This window comes from Pteropus alecto, unplaced genomic scaffold, assembly GCF_000325575.1.
Source record: "Pteropus alecto unplaced genomic scaffold, ASM32557v1 scaffold311, whole genome shotgun sequence".
NCBI lineage: Eukaryota > Metazoa > Chordata > Mammalia > Chiroptera > Pteropodidae > Pteropus > Pteropus alecto.
The window spans coordinates 2,651,579-2,676,588 of record NW_006431916.1 but is presented as its reverse complement, the minus strand read 5'-3'; the positions used below and the strand labels follow the sequence as shown (position 1 = coordinate 2,676,588).

At 47.2% G+C, this 25,010-nt stretch overlaps 1 protein-coding gene across 1 annotated transcript; it reads right to left on the bottom strand.

The window, feature by feature from the left end:
• Positions 1-1,560: 1,560 nt before the first annotated feature.
• Positions 1,561-13,681, bottom strand: LRRC15 (leucine rich repeat containing 15). Its single transcript, XM_006906168.3, has 2 exons — positions 13,616-13,681; positions 1,561-6,938 (listed from the first exon to the last, which is right to left on the bottom strand). The coding sequence occupies exon 2, from the start codon at positions 6,933-6,935 to the stop codon at positions 5,181-5,183; it is 1,755 nt and encodes a 584-aa protein (XP_006906230.1). The 5' UTR covers positions 6,936-6,938; positions 13,616-13,681; the 3' UTR covers positions 1,561-5,180.
• Between the last annotated feature and the right edge of the window lie 11,329 nt (positions 13,682-25,010).

Genomic DNA, 25,010 nt, shown 5'->3' with positions numbered 1-25,010 from the left:
TTTATGTCACTCTTTCTTCAGGTTCAAACTAATGTTTCTTTTGCATGTGAGTAGATTGCATCGGTAAAATTGCAAAAGTCTGATAGAGTGTAGCAAGAAAGCATTTTTCAATGGAGACATATTACCAATCCACAGGCAAAGAAAAATGGGAATACGTAAGAGGGGAGAAAGGCTATGAACAAAATGCTCCCTGCCCCACCCTCAGTAGCACCAAGACTGGCAGGGGCAGGGTGGCTGAGGGGAGGGGGCATGCCTCTGTAGAAGGCTCACAACCAGGCTAACAGAACAAGTTCTTAAGGCAATGACAGAAAGAGCTTGTCGTTTCTCAATGTCATGGTGAACAAGATAAATCTGGCCTGCCACGAATCTGGGTTTGAATCCTGGTTCTTCAACTAACTAACCAGTCCTTCAAACCTCTTCATTCTCAGCTGCGGAATGGGTGTGACAGAGGGCCTGGCAAGGCGTGCGTGTGTGCGTGCATGCGTGTGAAATTAAACTGCACAGGTGTGCAGGGGTGATTTGCATTAAGAACTCCAGGGATCTTCTGGGAGATGGGATGAAGACTTAAACTACTTTCCCCATTATCCAAAATTCCAGAAACCTGTCTGAGTGGACAGGTGCAGTGGTTAGGGAAGCACAGCAGAGCCCCGCCTCCAGTCATAGAAGGGGGCCAGCCCCCTAATATACTGAACACACTCTTGACCCCTGTCCATGTCCAGCCTCCTGGGACAGGCTCACACCTGGCAGAAGGGATCTAAGAGCTAGGAAAGCCTAGGTTTGAAAGCACCTTTCCTGGTCATAGTAGTGGGATTACAGGAAGAGCAGAGAGGATCAGCTTCCTCTTAAGCACTGGGTCTGTGCCAGCAGCAGTGACAGCCCTGGAACCTGGAGCCCTATAATTGTCCTGGGGCCACCTGGACACTTGGAGGGAGTCATCTTCATACAGATGGTGTCTTCTGAGAGCCTGTGATTGGCTGAACCTGGTGCTAAGCACTGATAGGAGTCTAAAGATGCATAATAGTCCTATTCACCTCAGCCTGTCTACCTGTGCGTGCAGGTGCGAGCATGTGCACATTAAACCAATGCTGAGTGAACTTCAGTGCCTTTCTGGTGATATAGAAGAAACTCTAGCCTGGGAGTCTGGAGGCCTTGTTACAGAGCAAGTTCAGCCACTAGTTCACTGGGTGACAATGGGAAATTCATTTCCTGTCTTGATCACACTTTCTTCATCTATAAAATGTGTCGAATCTATTCTTAAGGCCCCTTCCAGCCACAGTGGCCTACATATGTCATTTGTTATTTTATTTTGGTCCCCACTCACTTTCCAAAGGCCTTTTCCCAGCCCGGAATCTATTCTCTAGGAAAGGCTCTCGGGTCAGCCTTGCATACATGTGACGAGAGTAGAATTAACAGGTGTGAGATCCCCCAGCAAAGACATCCGTAAAGAGCACTTGTGTCCTGTGTATACCATTTATTGTTGATTCTGTTCACCAAATTTGTTACAAGAAGCATCCAGCAAAGACCCCCAGCAAAGACAGCCCCCCCCCAACCCTGCCCACTAGGGCTCACACCCTATAAAACCCCGGGGACCCAGAAATCTCTAAATGCATCATCAAGCACCTGGGATTATTTGCAATGATTATCTAAGCAAGGTAAACATGATCTATGACTGAAGGCAGCATGAAGGCAATGGTTTGGTGAGAAAAATCCAGCCTTAGATGAAGGAGAAAGCTCAGACTTGAAGGAGTTTGCCCTGGAGGACACCCGCCCACCCTCTCTGAAATGGCTTCCTCCCCAAGACCACCACCACCTGCCCAACAACCAGGATTCAGTTCCGACTGTTGGATCTGTGGGCTTATTTCTTTGTGAGGTTTATAGGTAAAGGCTGGGATACATCCACTGCCTGTTTGCCAGCTCTAGTTATCTAGCCGTCGGCTCTCCATAAGCTTCCTGAGCGTGAAAATAAACTCCCAAAACTGCTCTATCCTGATGTCTGGAAGGCTGTGAAAACTTGTTGCCCATGACAAGTTCTGACAACTGTGTCGTGCCTTTAAATTCTAAAGAGGGGAACAATATTTCCATGAGAGGGACCAGTTTTTCTTTAATAGATGGACGAGTTTATTTTTTCCCCTACATTTATGATTTTTGATCCACACAGCACCAAGTGAGGTTTCAATAGCTAAGACTATAGGGAGCAACAAGAAAGTGACTCCCATTTTTTCAGTGTAATGATGAAAGTTTAGGACAGGCCAAAAGGTCTCATACAAAGTTTGAAGAGAGGAGGAAAACCCAGAGCCTACTGCATAACGTTGTAGAAGAATGAGCACTGTTAGACCCTATTGCCGGGGGATAATGGCAGTGCTCATGCATCAGGGTAGAGTAAGGGCTAAAAAAAATAAAATAAATGCCTGTCGAGTGCTTTAAAGGATAGTACACACAGAAAGCATTTTTGAAAAAACAGTGGTTCTAACTGTTCCTTTCTCCCATCAGAATGGATTTGAGTTTCCTTTCCATCCAGCTTTTCTGGCAGCTCCTTGACCAGATAACACAGTGCAGAGAGGCCAAAAGGCCTGTCAAGGAAGAGGAGGCCTGATGGCAAGCTCAGAAGGTCAAGTATAGGGTTCACCACCCTGATCTGGGGTGCTCCTGGCTGGGGTAATCTGGGGACAGCTGCTCTCAGGCCAGCCTTTGGCCTGGGGGCCCATGTTGATATACAAGGCCAAAAAGAAGGGACTCCAATGTCATGGCCAATGCTGGAAATACCCAAGGGTCCTGGGTTCATATTGGCAGGGCACACTGGATGAAGACTCCTCTACCTCTCTGCCATCTCTGGCCCACTTGTGCTTTTGCACAAGGAGACATTAGAGCAGACTCATAAGGAGCACCTTAAGGAATGCAGTACCAACCATGCTTCTTCTCTGGAGAAGAGCAGGCCAGGCTTCCCCTGTGGCCCCAGGATCGATATGGCAGGCCACCATCAGTGGAATGATGCTCACTCCTCAAGCTCTGAGCTCACTTCCTTTTGGGCCCTGACGAGCCTTCATACACGTCCACCAGTTGCTACAAATATTTTGAAAACATTTTGAAGACCCATATTTACCTTAGGAAGGTGATGTCTTTTGCCAGTGACAGGCTCTATCTCTCCCAGATTCCTTTGGAATAGAGAGTGAAAAGCTACTGAGAGCACTAGTTCTTGCGCACACCCCTTCCTGGGCCCTTTTGGTGGGCACCTGTCAGCAGCATGCTGCTAAGGCCCCAGAGGATTTCTTTACTTGTCTTGTGGGGCAGAGGGAACCAGTAAGAGCCAGTCTGGATTGATGGAGGATTTCCAAATCTTTGTAATGTTGGCTACAGCTCTTTCCTGGGCAAACAAGGACATCTGAAATTCTCCATTGAGAACTTTTACGTCTAAACTGGTAGACCGGTTGTTCAAAAAAAGATTTGAGTTGCTATGAGCACAATTTTTTTAACCAGTGTGAATCTATGTGCAGAAGGAAGGATTGCAAGGGCGAGTATTCATGTGATTGTAACTCGAGGAAGAAAATAAGCATGGACTAAACAACTCATTTCTTATAATCAGACCAACAGGCAGGAGGAGCTCCAGAGAGCCCCCAACCCCATGCGATCTATCTGTGTACACTGATATTTTCTGCTGCATGTTAGAACTCTGAAGTTCCGTTTCTAGCTGACTGTACTGTTGATAGAGAATTTTGCCACCACATTAGAGGGATCACTAGGTTCCATTACACTTGGCCATTCAATTAAAGGATCTCATCTCTGAGGTATTTCACTTCCCTCAAAGGGTAAGTGAAAATTAAAAACAGATACAGGCATATCATGCCCATAAAAGGCCCAGGCAGGAAGGCCTCCAATGAGCAGCAGAAAACTTGTTGGCAGGGAAGGATATGTGGCTGCATGGTCCCCTGCAGTTGAGATGCTTCTGACCTGGCCAATCTGGGTGCCTCAGGGTGTGGGGATTTAATAAAATCTTCTGTCTAGACCAGAGTGTATCCACATCTTCTGCTCTACCCCTGGTAGCTGGACATTTGCAAGGGTTGACTGGTTGGGGGGACAGTGAGAGGCCTGTCCTGGCTCATGGGGAGCCAGTTCCCAGGTGAGTCCATGGCGTCTCCATAAGCCTCTGTCTTCTCCAATAACAACCCAGGATGGAGGATACTGGTTGATGGAGGTCCTGCTTCTCTATCTGGATGCCAACTATACAAGTGTGTGCAGTTTGTGAAAATCCATCAAACTAAACACTTTCATGCTCCCACTTTTATGTGTATCTGTTATACTTTTTAGTAAACAGTTAAAAGAGAAAAACCTAAGGGGTGAACACAAGGACCCCCAGGTACCAGGTTGCTTTCTCCATCTACTACCAATAAGCTGATTTTAACAATCGTAGGGGGCGGAAAGTCTACCTGATTTTAGTCCTTAAAGGACTAAAAATTTCCCATTTGGAATATCATTCTCTAAAAGACTGTACTGGTTGCACTGGTGCCTTTCTTCTTTTTCTGGATAAAAACCACAAGAGAGATGCTGACGACAGCTCTGTCTCCAGGAACTGAGCAGCAAAGTTTTTAACTTCTCTCTTTCACAGCATCCTAAGAGCCAGGGTGCTTGGCAGTTCTTAAGAAACCAGGTAAGTGGTTTGAAGCCTTCTCTGATGAGAGAACTCACCCTGCTTCAGAAGCAGAAAATCAAGGGAGAACTTTCATTTGAGGGGACAGGGTGGAGCCATGCCACAAACGAGAGAAGCAAAAGAAGGGAAATCAACTTACAGAATACTTGGGAGAATACTTGTCCCACTGGAGAACTATTCCCACAAAGTGAGCAGACATGTAATAAGCGAGTCTACAGAGACCAGCAGGAGCACAGGCGCAGGGAAGGGTGCTCTTGGAGGAGAGCTGGTGAGGCTTTGGAGGAGGGGTTTTCTTGAAGGAAGCCCAAAGATGTGAATTAAAAACCCCTCAGGGTTTTTGCCGGTGGCCAGTTGATCTCCCTGGTGGTGAGAAGGTCCTGCAAGAGCAGGTCAGGAAAAGGTCAGGGGCACTTTTCTCTCAGGGACCAGAGAGGGAGCAGAGGATGGCTCTGTAGACCCAGGGGCAGAGGTGGAAGGATGAAGTTCCCGGATCCTCCAGTGGTCCCCCGATCCCCAGCTCTGCCCCCAGCCTGCCTCTTTAACACTCATTGGGTGCCTTCATCTGCATCAGGACTGCATGGCTCCGCTTCTTGCAGCAGCAGCAGCAGATGCAAGCAGCTAGGGAGCAGGCTAGGGCAATGATGCCAATGACAATGGCGGCAATGGCCAGCCCGCTCTGGGCCCGGGTCATGCCCCATACGTTGCGGTCATCGCTGGTACTGATGGTGGTCAGATCAGTGTAGTCCTTCATGGAGGTGGTGAGCTCAGGGGTGGAGGCGATGGTAGTGGTTTCAGAGTAGCTGGGTGTGTCTGGGTACTTTGGCGTTTCTGGGTAGCTGGGCACCTCGGGGGTCACTGGGACCTGGACACTGGGGACAGCAACATTGACGTTGATGATGATAAGAGACTGGCCTCGGACATTGGCTGGGCTGAAACACACCGGGAGGGTGTCTGTCCCCAGCCTGGGCTTATTGAGCATGAGCCAATTTTGGAGCGGAATGATGTCTGAGTCACACCTCCAGGGGTTGTCATAGAGCCGTACCTCACATAGATTCCCCAGGTGATCAAAGATACCAATGGGCAGGTTCTCCAGCTGGTTATTCTGCAGCTGGATGGTCATGAGGCCATTGACATTGGCGAAGATATTCCCTGGGAGCTGTCTGAGGCGGTTGTTCTGCAGAGAGATGTTCTGCAGGTTGACCAACATGCGGAAGACATTGCCGTCCAGCTCCTGCAGTGCATTGGTGTGGAGAGACAGCTCCCGCAACTCTGTCAGCCCATTGAAGGCTCCCGGGGAGATGTAGCTGATCTGGTTGCGGCTGAGGATCAGGACCTGCAACTGGTGGAGGCTGCTGAAGACATTGTCAGGTAGAGAAGTGAGGTGGTTGTCGTAGAGCCAAAGCTCACGCAGGTTGTGCATGGGCCCAAAGATCCCTGGAGAGAGCTCCTTCAGGGAATTCCCAAAGAGCGTGAGACGGTTGAGCTGGGGCAGCTGCAGGAAGATGCCAGGGGGCAGCTGGGAGATGTGGTTGTTGGACAGATAGAGTTTCTGGAGGTTACGGTTGTTGTGGAAGAGGCCAGGGGGGAGCATGCCAATCTGGTTCTGCTGCAGGGCCAGCTCCTGGAGGTTGTTTAGCCCATCAAAAGTGCCTATGGGGATGTCTGAGAGCCTGTTTTCACACAGCCGAAGGACCTGGAGGTTGCCCAGGCGCTGGAAGACCCTGGGCGAGAGGTGAGTAAGGCTATTTTTGCACAGATTGAGCTTATTGAGGACCATCAGGTGGTCAAAGACGCCATCAGGGATGTATTCCAGGTGGTTGCCGTGCAACTGCAGTTCCTTGAGGTTGCCGAACTGAGAGAAGTGTGCCGGCTGAATCTGCACCAGCTGGTTGCTGGACAGAAGGAGCGACTCAAGGTTGTCCAGGCCCTGGAAGAGGCCAATAGGCAGAACCTGCAACTTGTTGTTGGCGAGGCTGAGGTAACGCAGTGAGCCCAGATTGCGGAAGGCACCAGGCATGATTTGGGACAGCTCATTCTTCTCGATCCTCAGGGCGATGAGGGCCGAGATATTGAGGAATGGAGACTCACTGAGTTCGGTGATGTGTGTGTTGAGGATCTGCAGGCTCATGGCGTTCCAGGGCAGAGGGGTGGGCACTGCCACAATGCGCGCTCCGGTGCACTCCACTTGGGAGGCCCTGGAGCAAGTACACTCACTAGGGCAGCCATAGTAAGCCAGCCCTGTGCCCCAGACTTGGCTGCCCACCAGCAAAAGGAGATAATGTTTCAGAGGCATGGCCTGTGCAAGGGGAGAGAGCACACATGAGTCAGGGTCAGATCATTGACACTGCAGCTATTTTTAAGCCAAGGTCAACTTTTGGTACCACACACTGGCTTGCCTCTGAACCCCATCACCACATATCCAACTTACGTTCCCTGTGGTCTGGTCAACAAGCTTCTTTGCCTTCCCCCATGCCTTCCTAATTCCATGCCTTTGCCCAAGCGATTCCCCCCACCTAGAGTGTTATACGAATGTGTGCAGTTGTTCCAAGCTCATCCACAACATGGACTTTGTAGACAGAAAGGCCTCTAATCTTACCATTGTTAGTGAAGGGATTAAGGATTTCTGTGTATATGTGGAACATCTGCATGTTCCATCTGAGGTTCAAAGGGGATTCTAACTCCCAAAGGGTTAAGAACTCCTGATCATACATTCTCGTCGTTTTATGGGGATGCAGTTAGCAGGGAAACTGAGACTCAGAGCTTAGCCCAGATCTTCAGGTGCCTAGGTGAAAACTTTGAGTGTTAATGCAGTGCCTCTTTTAATGAGCTAAAACCCTGAGTCAGAGGAAGGAATTTCAGATGAAAGCATATAAGGCATAAACAGGCTGGGTGGAGAAGGTTTTTCCCTGGCCTCTCATTGTTCCCCTGAGCTTATGGAATCCTGAGTCTGGCCCATAACTCAAAATAATATAGGCTTCTCAATCTGGCCTCAGCTCAATGTACCTCTCCCCTGCTCCTCAACAAGCTTACTCTGAGGAGAGAACCCAAGTTCATCTCCCACCCACCCAGACTTTGATTTTTCACTTGTTCACAGTCCATCCAAGCCCTGACATGCTGTACTTTTGCATTAAGGGTTTGACTAAGTACATGCAACAGAGGAGAAAAGAAAGAATAACTTGGCCAATGAAGTCCAGTGCAAAGAAATAGGGCCAGATTAAACTATGGACACGTCTAAAAGGATGAACTTGTATAAGCAAATGTAAAGTCCAGAATTTGAGAGCATAAAATGAATAGCCTGAACAGGCAGCACAGAAAAAGCGACTCAACATCCACGCAGGAGAAAGGCTTGTTGATGGTAACAAAGAATGGAGACTGCCGACAAAAGGTAATGTAATCTTAGACTGCATTAATAGAAGTATTAAGTGCAGAAAAAAGGAGGTGATGGTCTTACTCTACACTGCTCTGATAAGGCCACACCTGTAGCGTTGCGCTCAGTCCTACCTTGAACTTCAAGAAGTGAAATGACAAACCAGTCTTTTAAAAGCCTTTTAGAGAAGGGTAATAGGATAGTAAGGGGACCCAGAAACCAGAGCATCCGAGCATCCATTGAAGGAACTGTGGATAAATAGCCGGAAGAAGAGAAGATATGAAGAGCCTATAAGCATTTTCCTAGTATATACGAAGGACTGCCCTGGGATAAAGAAAGCAGCTTTCCTCAGTGTGGCTCCGAGATCAAAACCAGTGGGCAGAAGGTATGGGGTAGCTGATTTCAGTTCACCACCAAAGAGAGAGTCTGTCTGAATCAGAATGGACAACCACATAGAGAAAGTAAGTTCCCTGTCCCTGGAAGTGTTCAAGCAGAGGCTGAGCAACTACTCAGTAAGGAAGCTGAAAAGAAGCTTCCTATATCTGGTAGGTTCTTGACAGCTTGTCCATCCCCAAGACTTTAGGATTCTAAGGCTGAGTTCCAGAACAAGAATATGAAATCTATCTACCAGGACAATGTGCCACCTGTGCTCCCAGGGGTCTGTGCAGGCAGGTCCGGGGGTGTTTGCCCATCCCCCTGGTATATGTATGTGTGAGAGGTTTTTACTCCCTGGACTGAATTACAAAAGGTAAACGTCTCCTCGCTCCTGGTGACATGCTAGCTAGCATTTATTTATTTATAATGTATACTCCTATGCCCAGTATGCTTCAAAATGGTGTCACAGCCCAAGTGTCAGAGACTTGGGCACTAAAGTAAATGTCCAGGGCAGTCTATGTGGACTTTCTCCATCTGTAAATAAGGGTGTGGACAAAGTCCCCTCTGAGGACTCCTCTCAGGCCTTCTCTGAGTCTGTATTGCCCATCTGGGGAGGGGGCATCAGCCAGCCCCAGGAACATCCCAGGGCCAAGGCAAGGTGCCTCTTGGCTTGGGAGAAGGAGGAAAAAGATAATTTCCTTATGGGAACCGAGCCACTGTTGTTTAAAATGAACCACACTCAGCTTGACGAATATTGCAAGAATTTGCAGATTTTCCTTTTTATAAATCCTTCTGTCTGCAGAGCCCACCCCAGTAGCACATGCAGTGGTTTCCTGTTTTCCAGCACTTGTTACTGCCACAGCTGGTACTGACTGCTCCAAAGGACCTCCGAAGAGCCCACCTCAAACACAGATGCAGAGCCCTCAGCAGAAGGGGGGACTGCAGAAGAGGGGCTGGAGAGCCAGCCAGGCCCTGGGATTTTCAGTAACTGTTGCAGGCATAGGTGGCAGCCTGTCGCCCTTAGGATCCCAGCACACAGCAGCCTAATAGCCCACGCTGCCCAGTGCCGCTTGACAGCCATGACAAATGCCAGTTAAAGACCCACAAAGCTGCTTTAATTACACCCTCCTCTCCAAGGTGGCAGAGTGCGTCTTCAGTCACTGCAGCAACTTGCTCCAGCCCCTGTTCTGGGAGGAGGCACAGCCTGGCGTCTGTTGCTGGCCCGGGAATTCCGTGAGCTGAGTAGACAGACAGCTCACCTGGACACTCCAACGCGGTCCCTCCCCAGTAGAAGCGCTTGGACCAGGCGCTCCAGCTGTGGGTCTCTTTAGCAAGAACAGCCTATGATTCATGAGTGAACACATAATTAGCCTCAAAGCCCTGGGCTTTGTTGGTTGGTGGGTTGGGACTTTTGGGGTTTAATACCATCATTCACATTCCCTAAACACGAGGTTCCCTGGGAGGAGATGGCTTCTGATTTCAATGCCACGGAGCAAAGCTTTTGGAAAGAGCCTGAGAGATGAATGTACTATTCTAGTCTTGATACTAAGCTCTTTTGGAAAGAGCCTGAGAGATGAATGTACTACTCTAGTCTTGATACTAAGCTTGAGTATAAGTTTAGGCAAATTCTCCAGGCCTCAGTTTCCCTTCCTGCGAAGACTTCCAAAGGCCCTTGGCAGCTCTCATATCTTCTGACCGGAGACAAAAGGGAGATTTGACCCGAAGCCCCATCATTCTCTTCATCCTCTCTTCCCTACAGGTCATGCCAAACTGCACAGTGCCACCTGTCCGAGCCTCACTTTCATACTCATCTTTCAGGCTCACCTTGTGCCAGGCAAGGCAATTTCACTAGTTAATCAGCGTGCATCCTCACAAAGTCGATAGCCATTTCATGGGATCCAGGAGCTGAGAGAGGCTTTATGGAGCCTCTGGTCCTGCCTCCTTTCAGTGCACATGGGGAAACAGAGGCCCAGAGAGGAGATCACCCTCCCAGGCCCGTGCCCCCTTCCCACCAAGGCCTCTCTAAACATGGTCTCATCTGCAGTGAGATGTTTCCCCTTCCAGCCAAGGGAGTTGCCAGGCTCAGAATTGAGGGGTTACCTTTCCCCAGCCCCATAACCAGTGCCAGCCTCGATCAAGCTGCTCATGGGTGTTCAGTTCTAAGGGTATGAAGGCACTGTCTGCCCAGGAGACTCAGTGCATCCAGACCTCCCTGCCTCACAAAACAAGGAGTAACCGCTCCCACCCCCAGATCAGTACATAAAAATTGCCTGGAAGTGCCTTGGGAAGCTTGCTTCATAGGGTTGGGAAACACCTCATAGAGTTGTAGCTATAAGGATTAAATGAGTTAATACACGTAAAGCCCTTAAATTCATTCTTGGCACAAAATGTGTACCCATCAAATGTTACTTATAATTATTGTTCATTCTGCTGTGGCATAAAATCAAAGTCTTGGGAGGCTCCACTCCCAGAGATCCTGATCTCTAGGTCTGGGAGCAGAGTGTCTGGACCCTGCACGTTAAACAAAGTCCCCAAATGACTGTGATGCAGGGGTCCACAGTCCGTACTCGGAATCATCACTCAAGGCCTAGACCTGTTGGGACCCATGCTCCTGACCAGCATCACTTACTGAGAACAGAGAAATTGAACCTAGGATAGGGAAGACTGAAGGTCAGGCCACGGGCCTGGTCAGCTCCCTTTGTCAATATCTCCTTCAGTGGTCCTTTCTGCATCCCCATCAGGAATTTGGAATTTGTGCTAAGTTGAATCCAGCAGTAGAAGCTGCTTCCAGAAGCAGAGCTTATAGACCAGGACATCAGATGTACGAGGGTTTGAGACTATCTGGTCATTTTGTAAATGAGAAAACTAAGGGCACAGAGAGGAAAGAACTTGCCCAAGGTCACACAGTCCGTTGAAGATTCCTGACACCCAGATCATGGCTCTACCTAATTATAGAACCTTATGAACTCCTGAACCTTGTCACTAGACTTCAGGTCCTTGTCAACCATGTGTCTGGCAGTGCCTGGAAGGAGGAAAGAAGAGACTTTGCTCCCTCCATCCTAAAATGATCTCAGGCCCATATGCAATCTACCCTCCAGCATTATGAGCCAAGGTCAAGTGCCTCTCCCAACTCTTCAGCTATGTAGTTTGAGAGATGTTCTTCCTTAAGGCTGCTCTGATGCTCATGTTTGCTCATTTCACCTGAGTGGCCAGAGGGAATGGAGGGAAGAAACAGAAGGGGTCACCAGAGGAGTTGATCTCAACACACAGCCAATTTAGGAATGCTCTACTTCAAACATAAAATATCCCAGATCCCCAAAGGAAGGCTGGCCACGCTCTCATCTGCCACCTTGTTTGATCATTGGCCCATCTCTCGTGACCCTTCAAAGCCAAAATATTGTTCATTTGTTTAAAAAACAAAATGAGTAAGAAAAAGCAAGTCCTTTCCAGCCCCAGGGTTAGGGAGGTAGAGCTTCCTGCAGAAGCCCGAGCAGGGCTGTAATTAGCTTGGCAAAAGCGGCAGGAGATACTGGCAAACTTGCCAGCAGACCAGGGAGAAGCTCCCACTCTGGGCTTTTATTAAAGAAGCCATGGGCCATAGCTCCTTCTCAGAATAACACCTAGGGGGCTTAAACTAGATAAAAATGGATCAGCCCCTCATCAAAGCCTTCGGAAGCGGTTTCTAAATCTGGTATCTCAGAAGCCAAGAGAGGAAATAAAACCAGAAGCTGCAGTCCATCTTTCGTGGTCAAGATTTAGGGAAGCAAATTGCCATGTGTAATCACAGCCTCAGAGTGTTTACTGGCAGAATCGAGTTGGGATAACTTCTCTCCCATCCCTTCTTATTTCTCTACATCTGGATCTATTCCCATCTGCACCCCCTCCCCAAACCCTCCATTTACTGAGCAAGGCCAGGTAGTGTCCCCTGGCCCTGGGAAGAACTTTCTGTGGGTTCTCTGACTTTTTGCCGGTCTGTTCGGAACACTTCCCACTGGCCCAACCTCTCTCACATGCTAGTCTCATCACCGCGGAGCCCTCCCCGCTGACTCAGGACCACAGGCAAATGGGACTGTCTAGCCCTGAATGTAACCCAGATGTTCAATCAATACAGAGTAAAAGAAATGACAACTGTTAGAGAATGTTTAAGTTATAGAGCCAGTGGCAACAATATATCATCTGAGAGCCAACTGAGATATGGTGCTATAATCCCAAATAATCATAAAGGAAAAGCCAGAGTGTGACAGATGGCTATCCAGCACCTTCGGTCTGAGTGATATGTCATTCGAGAGAGAGTTGCAGCCTGCCCTGAGGTGACACACATGGCGCTGGAGGTAGACTGGCTCTCTCACACTTTGGCACAAGTAGGAAGCTGAAGAAAAGTTTTCCACAGCTGGTTCCTTGGCCCCTCTCCTGCCTCTATGTCTGAGCAGAGACACTGGTAAAGGTACAATTTTAAAACAGTCACAATTTTAAGTGCACACCACCTTCATCACAGATCCATTCCCAGCCCTGACTCTCCCTGCTCAAAGCCAGTAGCCTCCACCATGCCCAGACACTCTGGCTGGCTAGAGGAGAAAGATGCCAGAATGGGGAATTCCTAACTGGAAATCTGAACCAGGCACCAGCACATCTGCTGAAGACACTTTTATAGCAACTATAAGTCTTTGAAAGGAAGAAGATCTCTGGCCTGGGAAAGCCCCATAAAGGAAGCTCTCGGTGGTCCCAGACAAACCCAGATGTAGAACAGGCTAACTGGTGGCCACCACAGTTAAGTGCAGGGCAGATTTTTTTGGTTCAAATAACCCGAATCTTAAAAAGAGAAACTCTTCCCTAGTGGAGCCAGTATCCAGAAAAAGGTAAACTCGATGGGTAACTGGTGTGATTATTTGGTCAACTTTCGGTGCATTTTGCACCTCTAAAACATCTCCTCAGCATCCCAGGTTGACATCATTGGAGGGAAGAGCAAGTGAAGGCTGGTCAGGAATCGGCAGAGGGTGGCGGTGGCCACAGGCGCGCTGGGCAGTAGTGGGACTGGTCATGCACCCCTACAGTGCAGACTGCATTTGATGGCATTCTGAGAGCATCCTCAAGCACCATGCCAGCCCTGCCCCTCCTGGAGTCTTCCCCCCGGGGAGCGGAGTCAACAGAAAAGGGGTGGCCGATAGGACAGCCAGATCCATCCAAGCACGTAGGAGGGAATGGGGAGAGATGGAGCCGGCCCTCCTACTTACCAGCAGCTCAGCTCCCGCTCTCCCGCCGTCGACCACAGGGAGCCAGAGAGGAGGACGTGGGACGGCTCAAGGCTGCAGCATGAGTACGGCTCGCCGGTCGCTCCCGGTATTTAAACGGTCTCCGCGTGAGTCACCAGAGGGGGCAGTGTCGGCGTGGTGGCGGGGAGGGGCGACAGCGCCACTGCAGCTCCCGGACGTGCAAGGACAGCAAGCACAACCAAGAGAGTCACTCACAACCTGCATTCTCAAGTGGAAGGGGTTTTCTCCTTTTTTTTTTTTTTTTTCTATTAAGGAATACGTTTTTGTCTTCTCTCTTTTCCTTCAATGTTTCTTTTGGACTCACTCGCTGCATTTTGGTCATTGCGGCTCTAGAAAAGAACTGTGGCTCTAGAAAAGGCATTCATTCTTCTCCTTTTCTTTTAAACTTTTTATTCTGAAGAAATTTCGAATCTCTTCAGGAAATTTGCAAGATTAATACAAGGAATACTTATTTGCTTAACCCAATTTACCTATTGTTAACATTTTAGAAAAAGCATTAATTTTAAATTCCAAGAAAAGATAAAGTTAACACCCGCCCACACACACACACACACACGCACACACAGCCTCCTTCCAAAAACCAATGTTTCGATTCCCTCCCGACATGGTCGGCTGTCCCCTCACTGCCCCCTCCCAGAGGTAAGTCCACTGGGCAGTCAAGGGGCATGTTTGAGAATGAGGGGCTCCCTATGCCCTTCGCCTCTGAATGCCTCACACCATTCACCTCAGTGAGGAACAAGAAACCATTTCTATTCATGGTATCACCAAGAGGGCTGAGGAAGAGGAGAAAGAAGACGTAGTTGGAGAGGTGGGGGAGGGGGGAGACTGCCATATACCCGCTTCTCCTCCAAGAAGGAGCCTCGAGTAGGTCTGAACTGTATTTGACCACGCCACCTGCCCTCTCCTGGCTCAGTTTACCTTCTCAGCCAGGTGGGGAGAGTGATATTTACACACAGTGCCTCATGGAATTCCAAGAGCCTTAATTAATGTTTGCACTGTGCTTTGAGATCTGTGATGAAAGGAAAACATAAAAGTGCATAGTGTTATTACTGAAATAGTCATTTGGGTGGCTTGCCATGGTCAAGCCCTACCGCCTGAATCATGCTACATTCCTCCTCACCATGGCACCATGATTCAGAGGCAGAAACAAAAAGTGGCCTGTCCACGAGCCCAGGTGACACGCACCCAAGAGGGGCAGACACTGCCTGGAGTGGGTCGCCGCACAGCTCTCAGCCCCATCAACCACCAGCCTCCCTTCCAAATAATATTCCAAAGGAAGAACTGCCTCCCTCTTACTATCCTGGTACCGTCACATCCCGAAATGGGGTCTTCAACTGCATTTCCACAGAACCTGCAAGAATAAGAACGTCTCCCTCTTTGCCTTCTTTCCTTTCTTTCAAATCCTAACATTCAACCACTCTGTGCCAGGCCGTGCACTGGATGCTGTGGACAACACAAGGATGAATCATAAAGAGCTGGCATTCAGTAGGAAGGGAGGAAAAAATGGACATTGATGAAGCACCTACTGTGAACCAGAGAGCCTGTCTTATTACATCTATATATTATTTCATCTACACCAAGTTTCTCAACCTCACTACAACTGACATTTGGAGCCAGAGAAGTCCTTATTGTGGGAAGCTGTCCTGTGTATTTTAAGATGCTTAGACCATCCCTGGCCTCTACCTACTAGATACCAGTGGCTTCCCATGGACATGGAATTGCATGTCCAAATTGTGACAACCAGAAATGTCTCTAGCGATTGCCAAATATCCCCTATCCCCGGGGGAATCAACACACACACACACACACACACACACACACACACACACACACACACACACACACACACTGAGTTGAGATTACTGATCTACTAAATAATCCTGTGAGTGGGAGTAATTGCCCCCGTTTTATAGATAGAAAAGCCAAGGCTCAGGGCAGTTAACTCATTTGCCTGAGGTCACATGCTAAGCGACAGAACCAGGATTTAATCCCTAGCCTGTGGATTGATTGTATGTTATTTGCATCACCGTTGGGTTGTGTGCTCGATGCACATAACTACCATAGATAGAAGTGAGGTTGTTCAGTTAAGGATCGTGAAATGATGCCAGAAGTGAGGTCATTGGGAGAACCTTCCTCAAGGTCAGGCTGACAAATGTGGGTGCACATGAAGGGATGGGGCTTGATTTTCATGTAGAAGATGACCTTAAGAGATGAGCAGGATCTGGAAATAGGGGGGCAGGGGGAGTGAGTTAAGAAAAACCATTGAGTCAGAGCAAGAAGGAGAGAGGGCTCTCTACCAGAGACTGAGTTTGGCTGGAGCCTAGGTGTGTGACAGGCCTCACCGTAAGGGCTGGGAGACCTCCCTAAGGAGTGCAATATCCCTCTGCAGGCACTAGAGAGCCAGTGAAGATTTTAGAGGAGGGTAGAGGCATAGTGAGAGCCGCACTGCAGAAAGTGTAGTGTGGCAGGGTTTCCAGGTTTCATGGAGGACTCTTGGGTGTCCTATATGCCACAGGGCATATAGTTTTCAAAACACTCCTTTCATCCTCCTTGGTCCTGGATAGGACATGGTCAGTAACCAAGGGCATGCAGGAAGGACCAGTTTCCCAGATTGGGAGGGGCTATAGGGTTTCAGCTACAGGACCTCTGAGTTTTAGCTCACTGAGACTCCCTCTTTCATGAGGAAGGATATTCTCTCCTACGAAGAAAGCAAAATGGTCTCAGTCAGCCCCCAGAAGTGAGATCTATTATTGGTGAAAGTAAAAGGCTGATTCATCACTCGCAGGCCCCATAAACTTCAGGGTTCACTTTCCAGCCCCCCTGGGAGAACCAGAAGGGCCTGAGAATTCTGATCTCTCCCATCCAGGAATGTTTCTATAGTCTAGTTAATAAGCATAGAATCCAGGGAATTGAAGGTCATGTGATTTAGCCTCCCCACTGGGGAGGAAATGCCTCCACAGCACCTTGAAGACATGGAGTTATGACCCTGCTAGGTTCTCTTCAGGGATAAGAAGGGCAGTACCACAGAATGAGGTCCCCCCAGCTAGATCGGCAGAATAAAAAAGACGGAGAACACCCAGAGTTGGCAAGGATGCAGGTGTTCTTAATTGATGAAAATATAAATTGCTAGAGTAGTGACTATCAAAATTCAAAATGTATAAACCCATTCACCAGGGTCAGTGCCAATACACAGACATGATCACGTGTGTGCACAAAGCTGTACGTTCAAGAATGCTCACTGCAGCATTGTTTGTAAAAATAAATTATTATAAACAGCATAAATGTCTGTCCATAAGACTGTGATTCCATGCATCGTGGCAAGCCAAACCCAATAGCCAATTTGAAAAAATAAGATGCTCTTTTATTTGCTGAAAAAGAAAAATATATCCAATGTATTAAGCAGATTACACACACACACACACACACACACACACACACACACACAAATAAATAATACAATTGTACTTATTGGTTTTAGTTATAAATATATAACTTCTCAGTTATATTTCAACATACGGAAAATATAGTAAAGAAAAGCAATGTCATTCTTTATTGATAATGATAACACAAAAGGCCAGAAAATGGTACAAAACATCAATTTTCCCACCCAATGGCCCTTCGGTGCCCAGAGAGTCAGCCTTGGATGGGCAGCCAGGGCTTTCCCTTCAATTCTCTCCTTCCCCAGGTCGACTGCTCTGCTCTCGCCTGCTGCTCCCCTCACAGTGGCCTGGCCGTCTTGGATGCAGAGAGGCCATAAAGCACCAGAGCTCCCAATGGGCAGATGTGGTTCCAGCTCATTCCCATGGCCCTGGCTGTTCTCTGAAGGAGGAATTGTAAGTTGTTCCGCGGAGCAGTGAATCTCAAATACCAACAGGTATCCCTGGTGCTCAAGTGGACAGCCTTGCAGAGCAGACTGAAGGAGTATGCCACCAAAGTCTCTGTCGAAAACCTTCCCCAACACAGATGAGGAAGAAAAAGAACCGTGCAGGTGAGAGAAAATTACATTCAGCTATATATCTACGTTTGTGTGTGTGCTTATCTGTACACATTACACATGTATGCATATATATATGCATGTGTATATGTACATAAGCATATATGCATGTATAGACACACATATGTGTAGATGTATAAACACATGTGTCTATATGCATACACATACATACACATACACGTATATCTTTGTCTATATATAGGAATGTTTAGAAAAAGATCTGAAAGGATACACTCAAAACTGCTACAGAAGTGGGGGTAGGGAACAGTGATGAACAAGAATTTTTTATAACTATGTGTTGTTTTATATTTCCTTTAAATAAAAATGCATTCCTAAACTGTGTCTAATTGACAACTAGAATGATTATTTCAAAAGACAAAAAAACAAAGTTTTTTTCAATGTCTTTTTTTTTTATTACACTAAAACTGCTTCCTTGGAACCTCCACCAATGGGTTCTCTTCCTCCCTTCAGGCCTGCTTCACCTGTGGGCCAGCCCCTCAGACGTCTGGGACCATGAACAGGCTCACCCCCATCATGCCTCCACTTCTCTTACACAGTCACACATGCCACACACAGTTTCTTCCCTCAGCCGTCCTGGTTGCTCACCGTGAAGATGAGCATCCACTTAGCAAACGGAGCATTCAGCGGGAGGCCTGGGCTAGGTGCCAGGACACAGAAGTGAATTCATTCTGAGGGGAACTCAAACCTGTGAACAGTCATATTCAAGAGTAAGGCATGTATGGGATGGGGACCACACAAGGGCATCACTGAGCCTGCCTGGACTGTGAGAGGAGGCCTTCTTTAACAGGGTGATCCTCGGACTAAGCCTGGTAAGATGAGCAGGCATTTGGGCAATCTGGGAAGAACAAATAGCACTTGCAGAGGCTCAAAGGCATAAAAAACCATAGCACATTCGGCATGTGGCAAGTAGTTCAAGGTAGCCAGAAAGCAGGGACTACATGAGAGCTTAGTAGAAGCACCATCCTGGGGAAAATGCAAGAGGCGATGTAGGAAGGGTCTCATCAACTGGGACTTAATCCGTAGGCCACAGAGAGCCACAAAAATGTTTAGCTGAGGACAGACATAGTCAGATTGGTGTAGGGCAGTGGTTCTCAACCAGGAATAATTCTGCCCCCTTCATAGGGAACATTTGGTAATGTCTGGAGACATTTTTGGAAAATGCAAGTGGCATCTTGTGAGTACAGGCCAGAAATGCTGCTGAACATCCTCAGCACACAGGACAGCCCCTCACAACAAAAAATCATCGCAGCTGCAGTGTCAATAGAGCTGAGATTGAGAAACACTGGTCTAGAGGATGGATATCTGTGGCAGCATTACAGAGGATGGTTTGGGGAGTGGGGAGTGCGTGAGAAAGTGATGGGCACAGGAAGACCTGACAAAACGTTCTAGCAATAGCTCAGATGGAAGATGATAAAAGCCTGAGCTAAGGCAGGGCAGTGAGAATGCAGAGAAGGGACTGAATCGGGAGGTGATACAAGCAGTGAAACTGGTGAAGGATAGTGATAGACTGGTTATTGTGGAAAGTAGGATAATACAGTGGGGCTGTTACAGTATGGGTAAGGCCATCGTAACAAGTGAGCCAAAAACAGCAAGAGCTTCATCAAGGTGGATGTTTATTTCCCATCTGAGGCTGGAATGGTGGCTTGACTCTCTCAGGGACTGAAACCTCATCTATCTAATCGCTCTGCCACCTTCAATCCGTGGTTGCCATCTCATGCCCACAATGGCTGCTCCAGCTTTTGCCTTCACATTCATATTCCGGCCACAGGAAAAGCAAAAATGAGGAAATGAAGGGCTCAATTCTTTCTCTTAAAGGCATGGCCTAGAAGCTACACACATCACATCTGCTCACATTCCTTTGCCCGAAATTTAGTCAAACCTACCTGCAAGAGAAATGTAGTCTTGATCTGAGCTCCATGTACGAAATTAAAACACTTATAACTATGGAAGTAGGGGCAAGCAGCCACTGGGAGCTATTAGCAGTCCATGCCACCAGTGACGAAAGAGAATAATTCATGAAGGGAAATGAAAGTTTTTCAGCATGGGTGACTGAGCGGATGGTGGATACCATTAAGGGAACTAAAGAACACAGGAGGGCGGGGAAAGTGACAGGCTCATTTTGATCAGGCTGTGTTTGAACCCTGTGGGACCACAGTGTAGACTTCCAGCTGAGTCTGAAATTGGGTCTGAGCTCAAGGAGAGGTTCTGGGTGGGGACAGAGACAAGAGGTGTTTGTCCAGAAACGGTGCTTAATCTGGAGTCCACAAAGTCCAGCCATTAAAGCAGGCTCTCTACACCTAAAGGACTAAGAGGGAGATGCAGCCGCTGAATTTCCCGAGGCTGTATGTCAGAGTATGTAGAAATGTGCTGTGCATGTGCCCTTTTCTGGGGAGACAGCTCATGGCTTTTATCAGATTCTCAAGGGGTGTGGGTGTAGTAGAGTGAGATAAGAAGAGGGTTTTGAAAGGCAGCCTGGGACCCCCTGATATTACTGAAGCAGACAGAGGAAGAGGAGCCAACCGAAAGGACCAAGAAAGAGCAGTGAGCAGGGTATAGGAGCAGCAGACAGGGCGTTTGTAGAGTTGGGAGGGCAGAGATTTAAGAAGAATGTGGTGGCCCACGAATGAGGTCCACAGGGCATCAGGAAGCCTGTGGCAAGGGCACAGTCGGTGGTGTGTATGTGGGGGGCGGGGGTGGGGGGGTAGAAGGAGCAGGTGCAGGAGGAATCCTGGAGAAGACACAGGAGGAATCCTGGAGCAGACACAGAGCTTTTTAGGATGACAGAGGATTAAACATGTCTATAAATTGAGTGGAAATGGCCAGCAGAGGAGGAGGAATTGAGAAGAGCGGAGATAGAGCAAATGATATTTTCTTCTTGAAACGGGCGCTTGACGTCCACCTCAGTGCTCAGTGCCCAGCAGCAGGAGCAGAAGCGCTTGCTGTGAAAGAAAGGACACAGGCTTCCGCGGTGGTTTCCCAGTCCCAGCTCTGCCTGTCACTGGCTGGGACCTCGGATAATTAGTCCACCTCTCTGAGCCTCCTTGTCCCTGAATATGAACTCAAATAACAACCTGCCTCACGTGAATGATAAAAGGCTTAGTAGAAAAATCATGTGTGACAAGTCCAGCTCAGGTCCAGATCACAGGAGATGCTCACTCAGTAAGTGGGTGTGCCCTTCTCTCTTCCCCACCCTTCCCTTCTTACAGGATGGTTTCCCTTTAGTTTCTTGCAGGAAAAGGACAGTCTTTGAGGAAATGACTTTATAATCTTCTTATTTGTCCCAAAGGAGCAGAATTGGGGCTGTTTTAAACAGTGCACATCATCCTCACGTGGGAAGAATAAAATCAGAAACACTAAAAATATATAGAATAATAAGACAAACAAGCAGACAGTCACCTTCTTAAAATTCCCAGTGACAGCTCCCAGACTCATCTCCATTTATACCTGGTTATTAGTGGTGTTTCTCCTGAGACGAGTGTCATGAGCTTGCTCTTTGTCCCCAGCGTTCAGTCCCTGATGATGATGTGTTTAGAGTCATGAGTGTTCCAAGGAGGCTGTTTGGTGGGAGGTTGTCAAGCCTGGGAGCAGTGGGTGGAGGAAAGAGAATTTCACACTTGAAAAAGCAATCTTCAAACAAACAACCCAATTAAAACACAGACAAAATACTTGAGTAGACATTTCTCTAAGGAAGATATACTAATGGTCAATAAGCACACGAAAAGATGCCTAACGTCACTAGTCAGTGGAGAAATACAAATCAAAACTACAATAAGATACCGCTTCATACCCATTAAGATGGCTACTATCAAAAATAATAGAAAACGATAAAACAATGCGTATTAGAAAGAATGGGGAGACATTAGAACCCCTCGTGCATTGCTGGTGGGAATGTAAAATGGCACAGTTGCTGTGAAAACAATAGGACGGTTCCGCAAAAAGTAAACATAGAATCACAACATATTCCCGCAATTCTATTCTGGGTATATACCCAAAAGAATTGAAAGCAGGGTCTTGAAGAGATATTTGTACACCCACACAGAGCAGCATTATTCCCAAAGCCAAAAGCAACCTAAGTTTCTATTGACAGATGAATGGATAAACAAAACATGGTACATACATACAGTGGAATATTAGTCAGCCTTAAAAAAAGGAAGGAAATTATGACACATTCTACAACATGGATGAACCTTGAGGACAATATGCCAAGCATAATAAGCCAGTCACAAAGGGACAAATATTGTATGGTTCCACTTACCTGAGGAACCTGAAATATTCAAATTCATAGAGACAGAGAGTAGGGGTTGGGGGAACGGGGAATGGGGAGTTAATGCTTAATGGGTACAGAGTTTCAGTTTGGGATGATATAAAAGTTCTGGAGGTAGATCGGGATGACGGTCACACAGCAATATAAATATCCTTATTGCCACTGAACTGTACACGTAAAAACAGTTGAAAAGATAAATTTTATGTTATGTATATTTTATAACAAAAAAATAAAAGCAATCCTAATACAAATTATGCTGGAGAAAGTTGAGGGCCATTATTTAAATGTTTTTTAATATCTGGTGAAATGTTTTTCTATGAAATTAGAAATTAGGCCTTTTTGAAAATATTATCAAAATTATAGAACACAGACCCATCCTAAGAGAGCTGGTTATTGAACCCCCTCTGCTGCTCTGAACTGAACTCAGCTTTCCTCGCCCAACAGGTGTGTCTGAGCTTTTGAGGAAAGCTGGCCTCTCTGGGTATTGAAAATATAAGCCATTTTTCCCTCTACAATTTTGTCTTTTACACATTTTCCACATTTTCTGTCATTAGCTTGATGATCATAATGAAGAAAACATCCCTTAAATCCTCTATATCTTAAAGACTCTGTCCTCCATGCCGACCCCTGTGAGCGAGGGCTCAGTGTTTCTCAAGAGGGACTTCCACGGCCCAGGATTAGCCCCTGAGTGAAATCTCTTTTCTCAGGTGAGTCATGCTGGTAGGATCATAGGGATGGGCTAGGTTGGCAGCCTCAGTGAACAAATGTCCCAGCAAACCGAGCCATCGGCTGGGCTCCAGGTGGGCATTGTGCTAGGGGTTTGCAGAGACAAATTGGGGTGAGCTTCAACCCTCACCATCAGAGTTCAGATTCAGGCAGCTGAGATGCATGTACAACAAACTTAAAGCACCCCATACTAAAACCAGTCCTGACCTCAGGCAAGCAATGCGTCCTGAAAGGACGGAAGAGGGAAAGGTTTGTCAGGATAGATGGCAGAAAGCGTGGTGGGGTGGATTAAGGGCTTCAGAGGGTGAATGGGATTCTGAAAGGGTTTAAAGGGGTGGACAAGTGTTCCAGGCGAGGGCAATAGGGTGAGCAAAGTTGAAATGCAAGAAAAGATGCTTTGTTTGAGGGGCATGAGTTTTCACAGGGAACTGGATTATGAAGTCCTTGTATGTGAAGTTTAGCAAGTTGGACTTTTTTCATAGGTGACCGGGAATCGGGAAGGGTGGTAGTCATTATTTTTTTCATTTATTTTATCAAGAGACCCATCTGCCTGAATCGAGAGGCCTCGGAGTCTGCCTTCTTGTCCCATCAGCTTCGAGAACAGTCTGAGACTACCTCAGGTAAGCTTGCCAAATGTCTTTTTAAAACATTGTTTTTCAAAGAGCCCATCCATCTCTTTTTCTCAAAGGGATTCAGTGAGTTTGGAAATAGACAGTTAACAGATGGGGGTGGGGAAGGTGACGGGGCTAGTTTCAGGAAGAGGAAGGGAAAAGTTCACCTTGCCCTACAGCAATTTATTCAAGTTACATTTAATTGTACATTTTAATATGAGACTTCCAAATTTTATGTCACAATAAAACAGAGCAACCTTTGAAATGATTAAACTAGCAACTTAGTAGTCCTCATAGCTGGAGCAGCTTCCAGCGCGTCACCACACCTAATTAAAGGTCAGAGATGGGTTCTGTAAGAGCTGCTGTGTTTTCCTTAATTATTACGTGAATGAACAGGTCTGTTCTGAATGCCCTACATGACTGAAGCTTACACAGAAACACAGGGGCACGTGGGCTCAATTCAGGAAGCCCATTCTTCCCCCGCTCCCCACTTTGAGAAACCTGTCTGGCTCATTACTCCCTCTACAAATTCCTCTTGGTGTACAACCAAAAAAAGAACAGGAAAATTCTGTTAGCTAGGTGAACAGGTTCAAGAACACATGGAAGACTAGGACCCCAGAAAATGGACCTTAGGAAGTCATTTCCTCCTTTGGGCATCAGTTTTTCCATCCATGAAGTGGGGACATTACATGAGATATTCATTTATGACGGCCTATTATTCTTTGAAAAAATCATAACTTTTCATATTGTCTCATCTGATAAAGGAAAAGAAAGGGAAGGAATGGAGGGAGAGAGGGAAGAAAGGGGACAAAATTTGTTCAGGGTTCATATGTGCATACACCTTGACTAATTTCAGCCCCTCTTGACTCCTCGCGCTGCCCACCACACACACGTCAGTGCTCAGACTAAAAAACTCTTTAGCAAACGCTAAATGACACCCTCTTTCTGGCCTTCGTCCACCGCGCAGGTTCATAGAGTAAACCAAGATGGCAGCTCTCGTGGATCTGGAGTTAAAGAAGGTAAAAGAGGGTTCGAGCATTCAGAAGCTTCTCTTAAGAAGCAGAGGGGTCTGTGGACAAGAATCTCAAATGAGGCCCGAGTGTTGCAGAAAGAAAGAAACTCCGGGGGCCTGGGGAATAGTTTCGCAGTCCTAAGAAGTCCTCGTCTTCTCAGGCTGGAGTGGGGGTTAGCGGCTGGCTCTTCAGGAAGGAGATGGTTGGGATTAAGTATGTGGTGACTGATAGCCTGTCCCTTCGTTCTGATCTCCAGAGATGTTTTCATTGAGCTTGGAGGCTTCAGGGACTCAGTTCCATGGTAAGACCTAACGAGAGCGTTTCAAATTGGAGCCACTTCACATGGCTTGCCTGAGCCAAGGCATCTGTAATTCTGCCTCTTCATTTTCTTTGAAAAACTCCTGTATTTTTAGGCCATTTATTCTATCCCATACCTTGAAAGGTCATAATATCTACAGTTCAGAAAGTCAGACATTCTCATAGCAATGTTCATCTCTGGTCTTTGGCCTCACCCCCTTTTTTGAAGGACTTGTCAAAAAAAAAGAAAAAGTCCAGTAAAGTTTTCCAAATAAAATAGGTATCAGAAGGAATTGGGTTTTCCCTTTGTTCAAATAAGTGTTTATAAATGTGTCACTACCCAAAAACACTTTTGACACCTAAGGGTGGTTAGGATTCTTACACTACTTCCTACCCAAAACCATATGCTTTTTGGAAGGGGCGGGAGGAG

Coding starts and splice junctions, on each gene's coding strand:
- LRRC15 (XM_006906168.3), bottom strand. CDS start 6,935: ATGCCTCTGAAACATTATCTCCTTTTGCTGGTGGGCAGCCAAGTCTGG.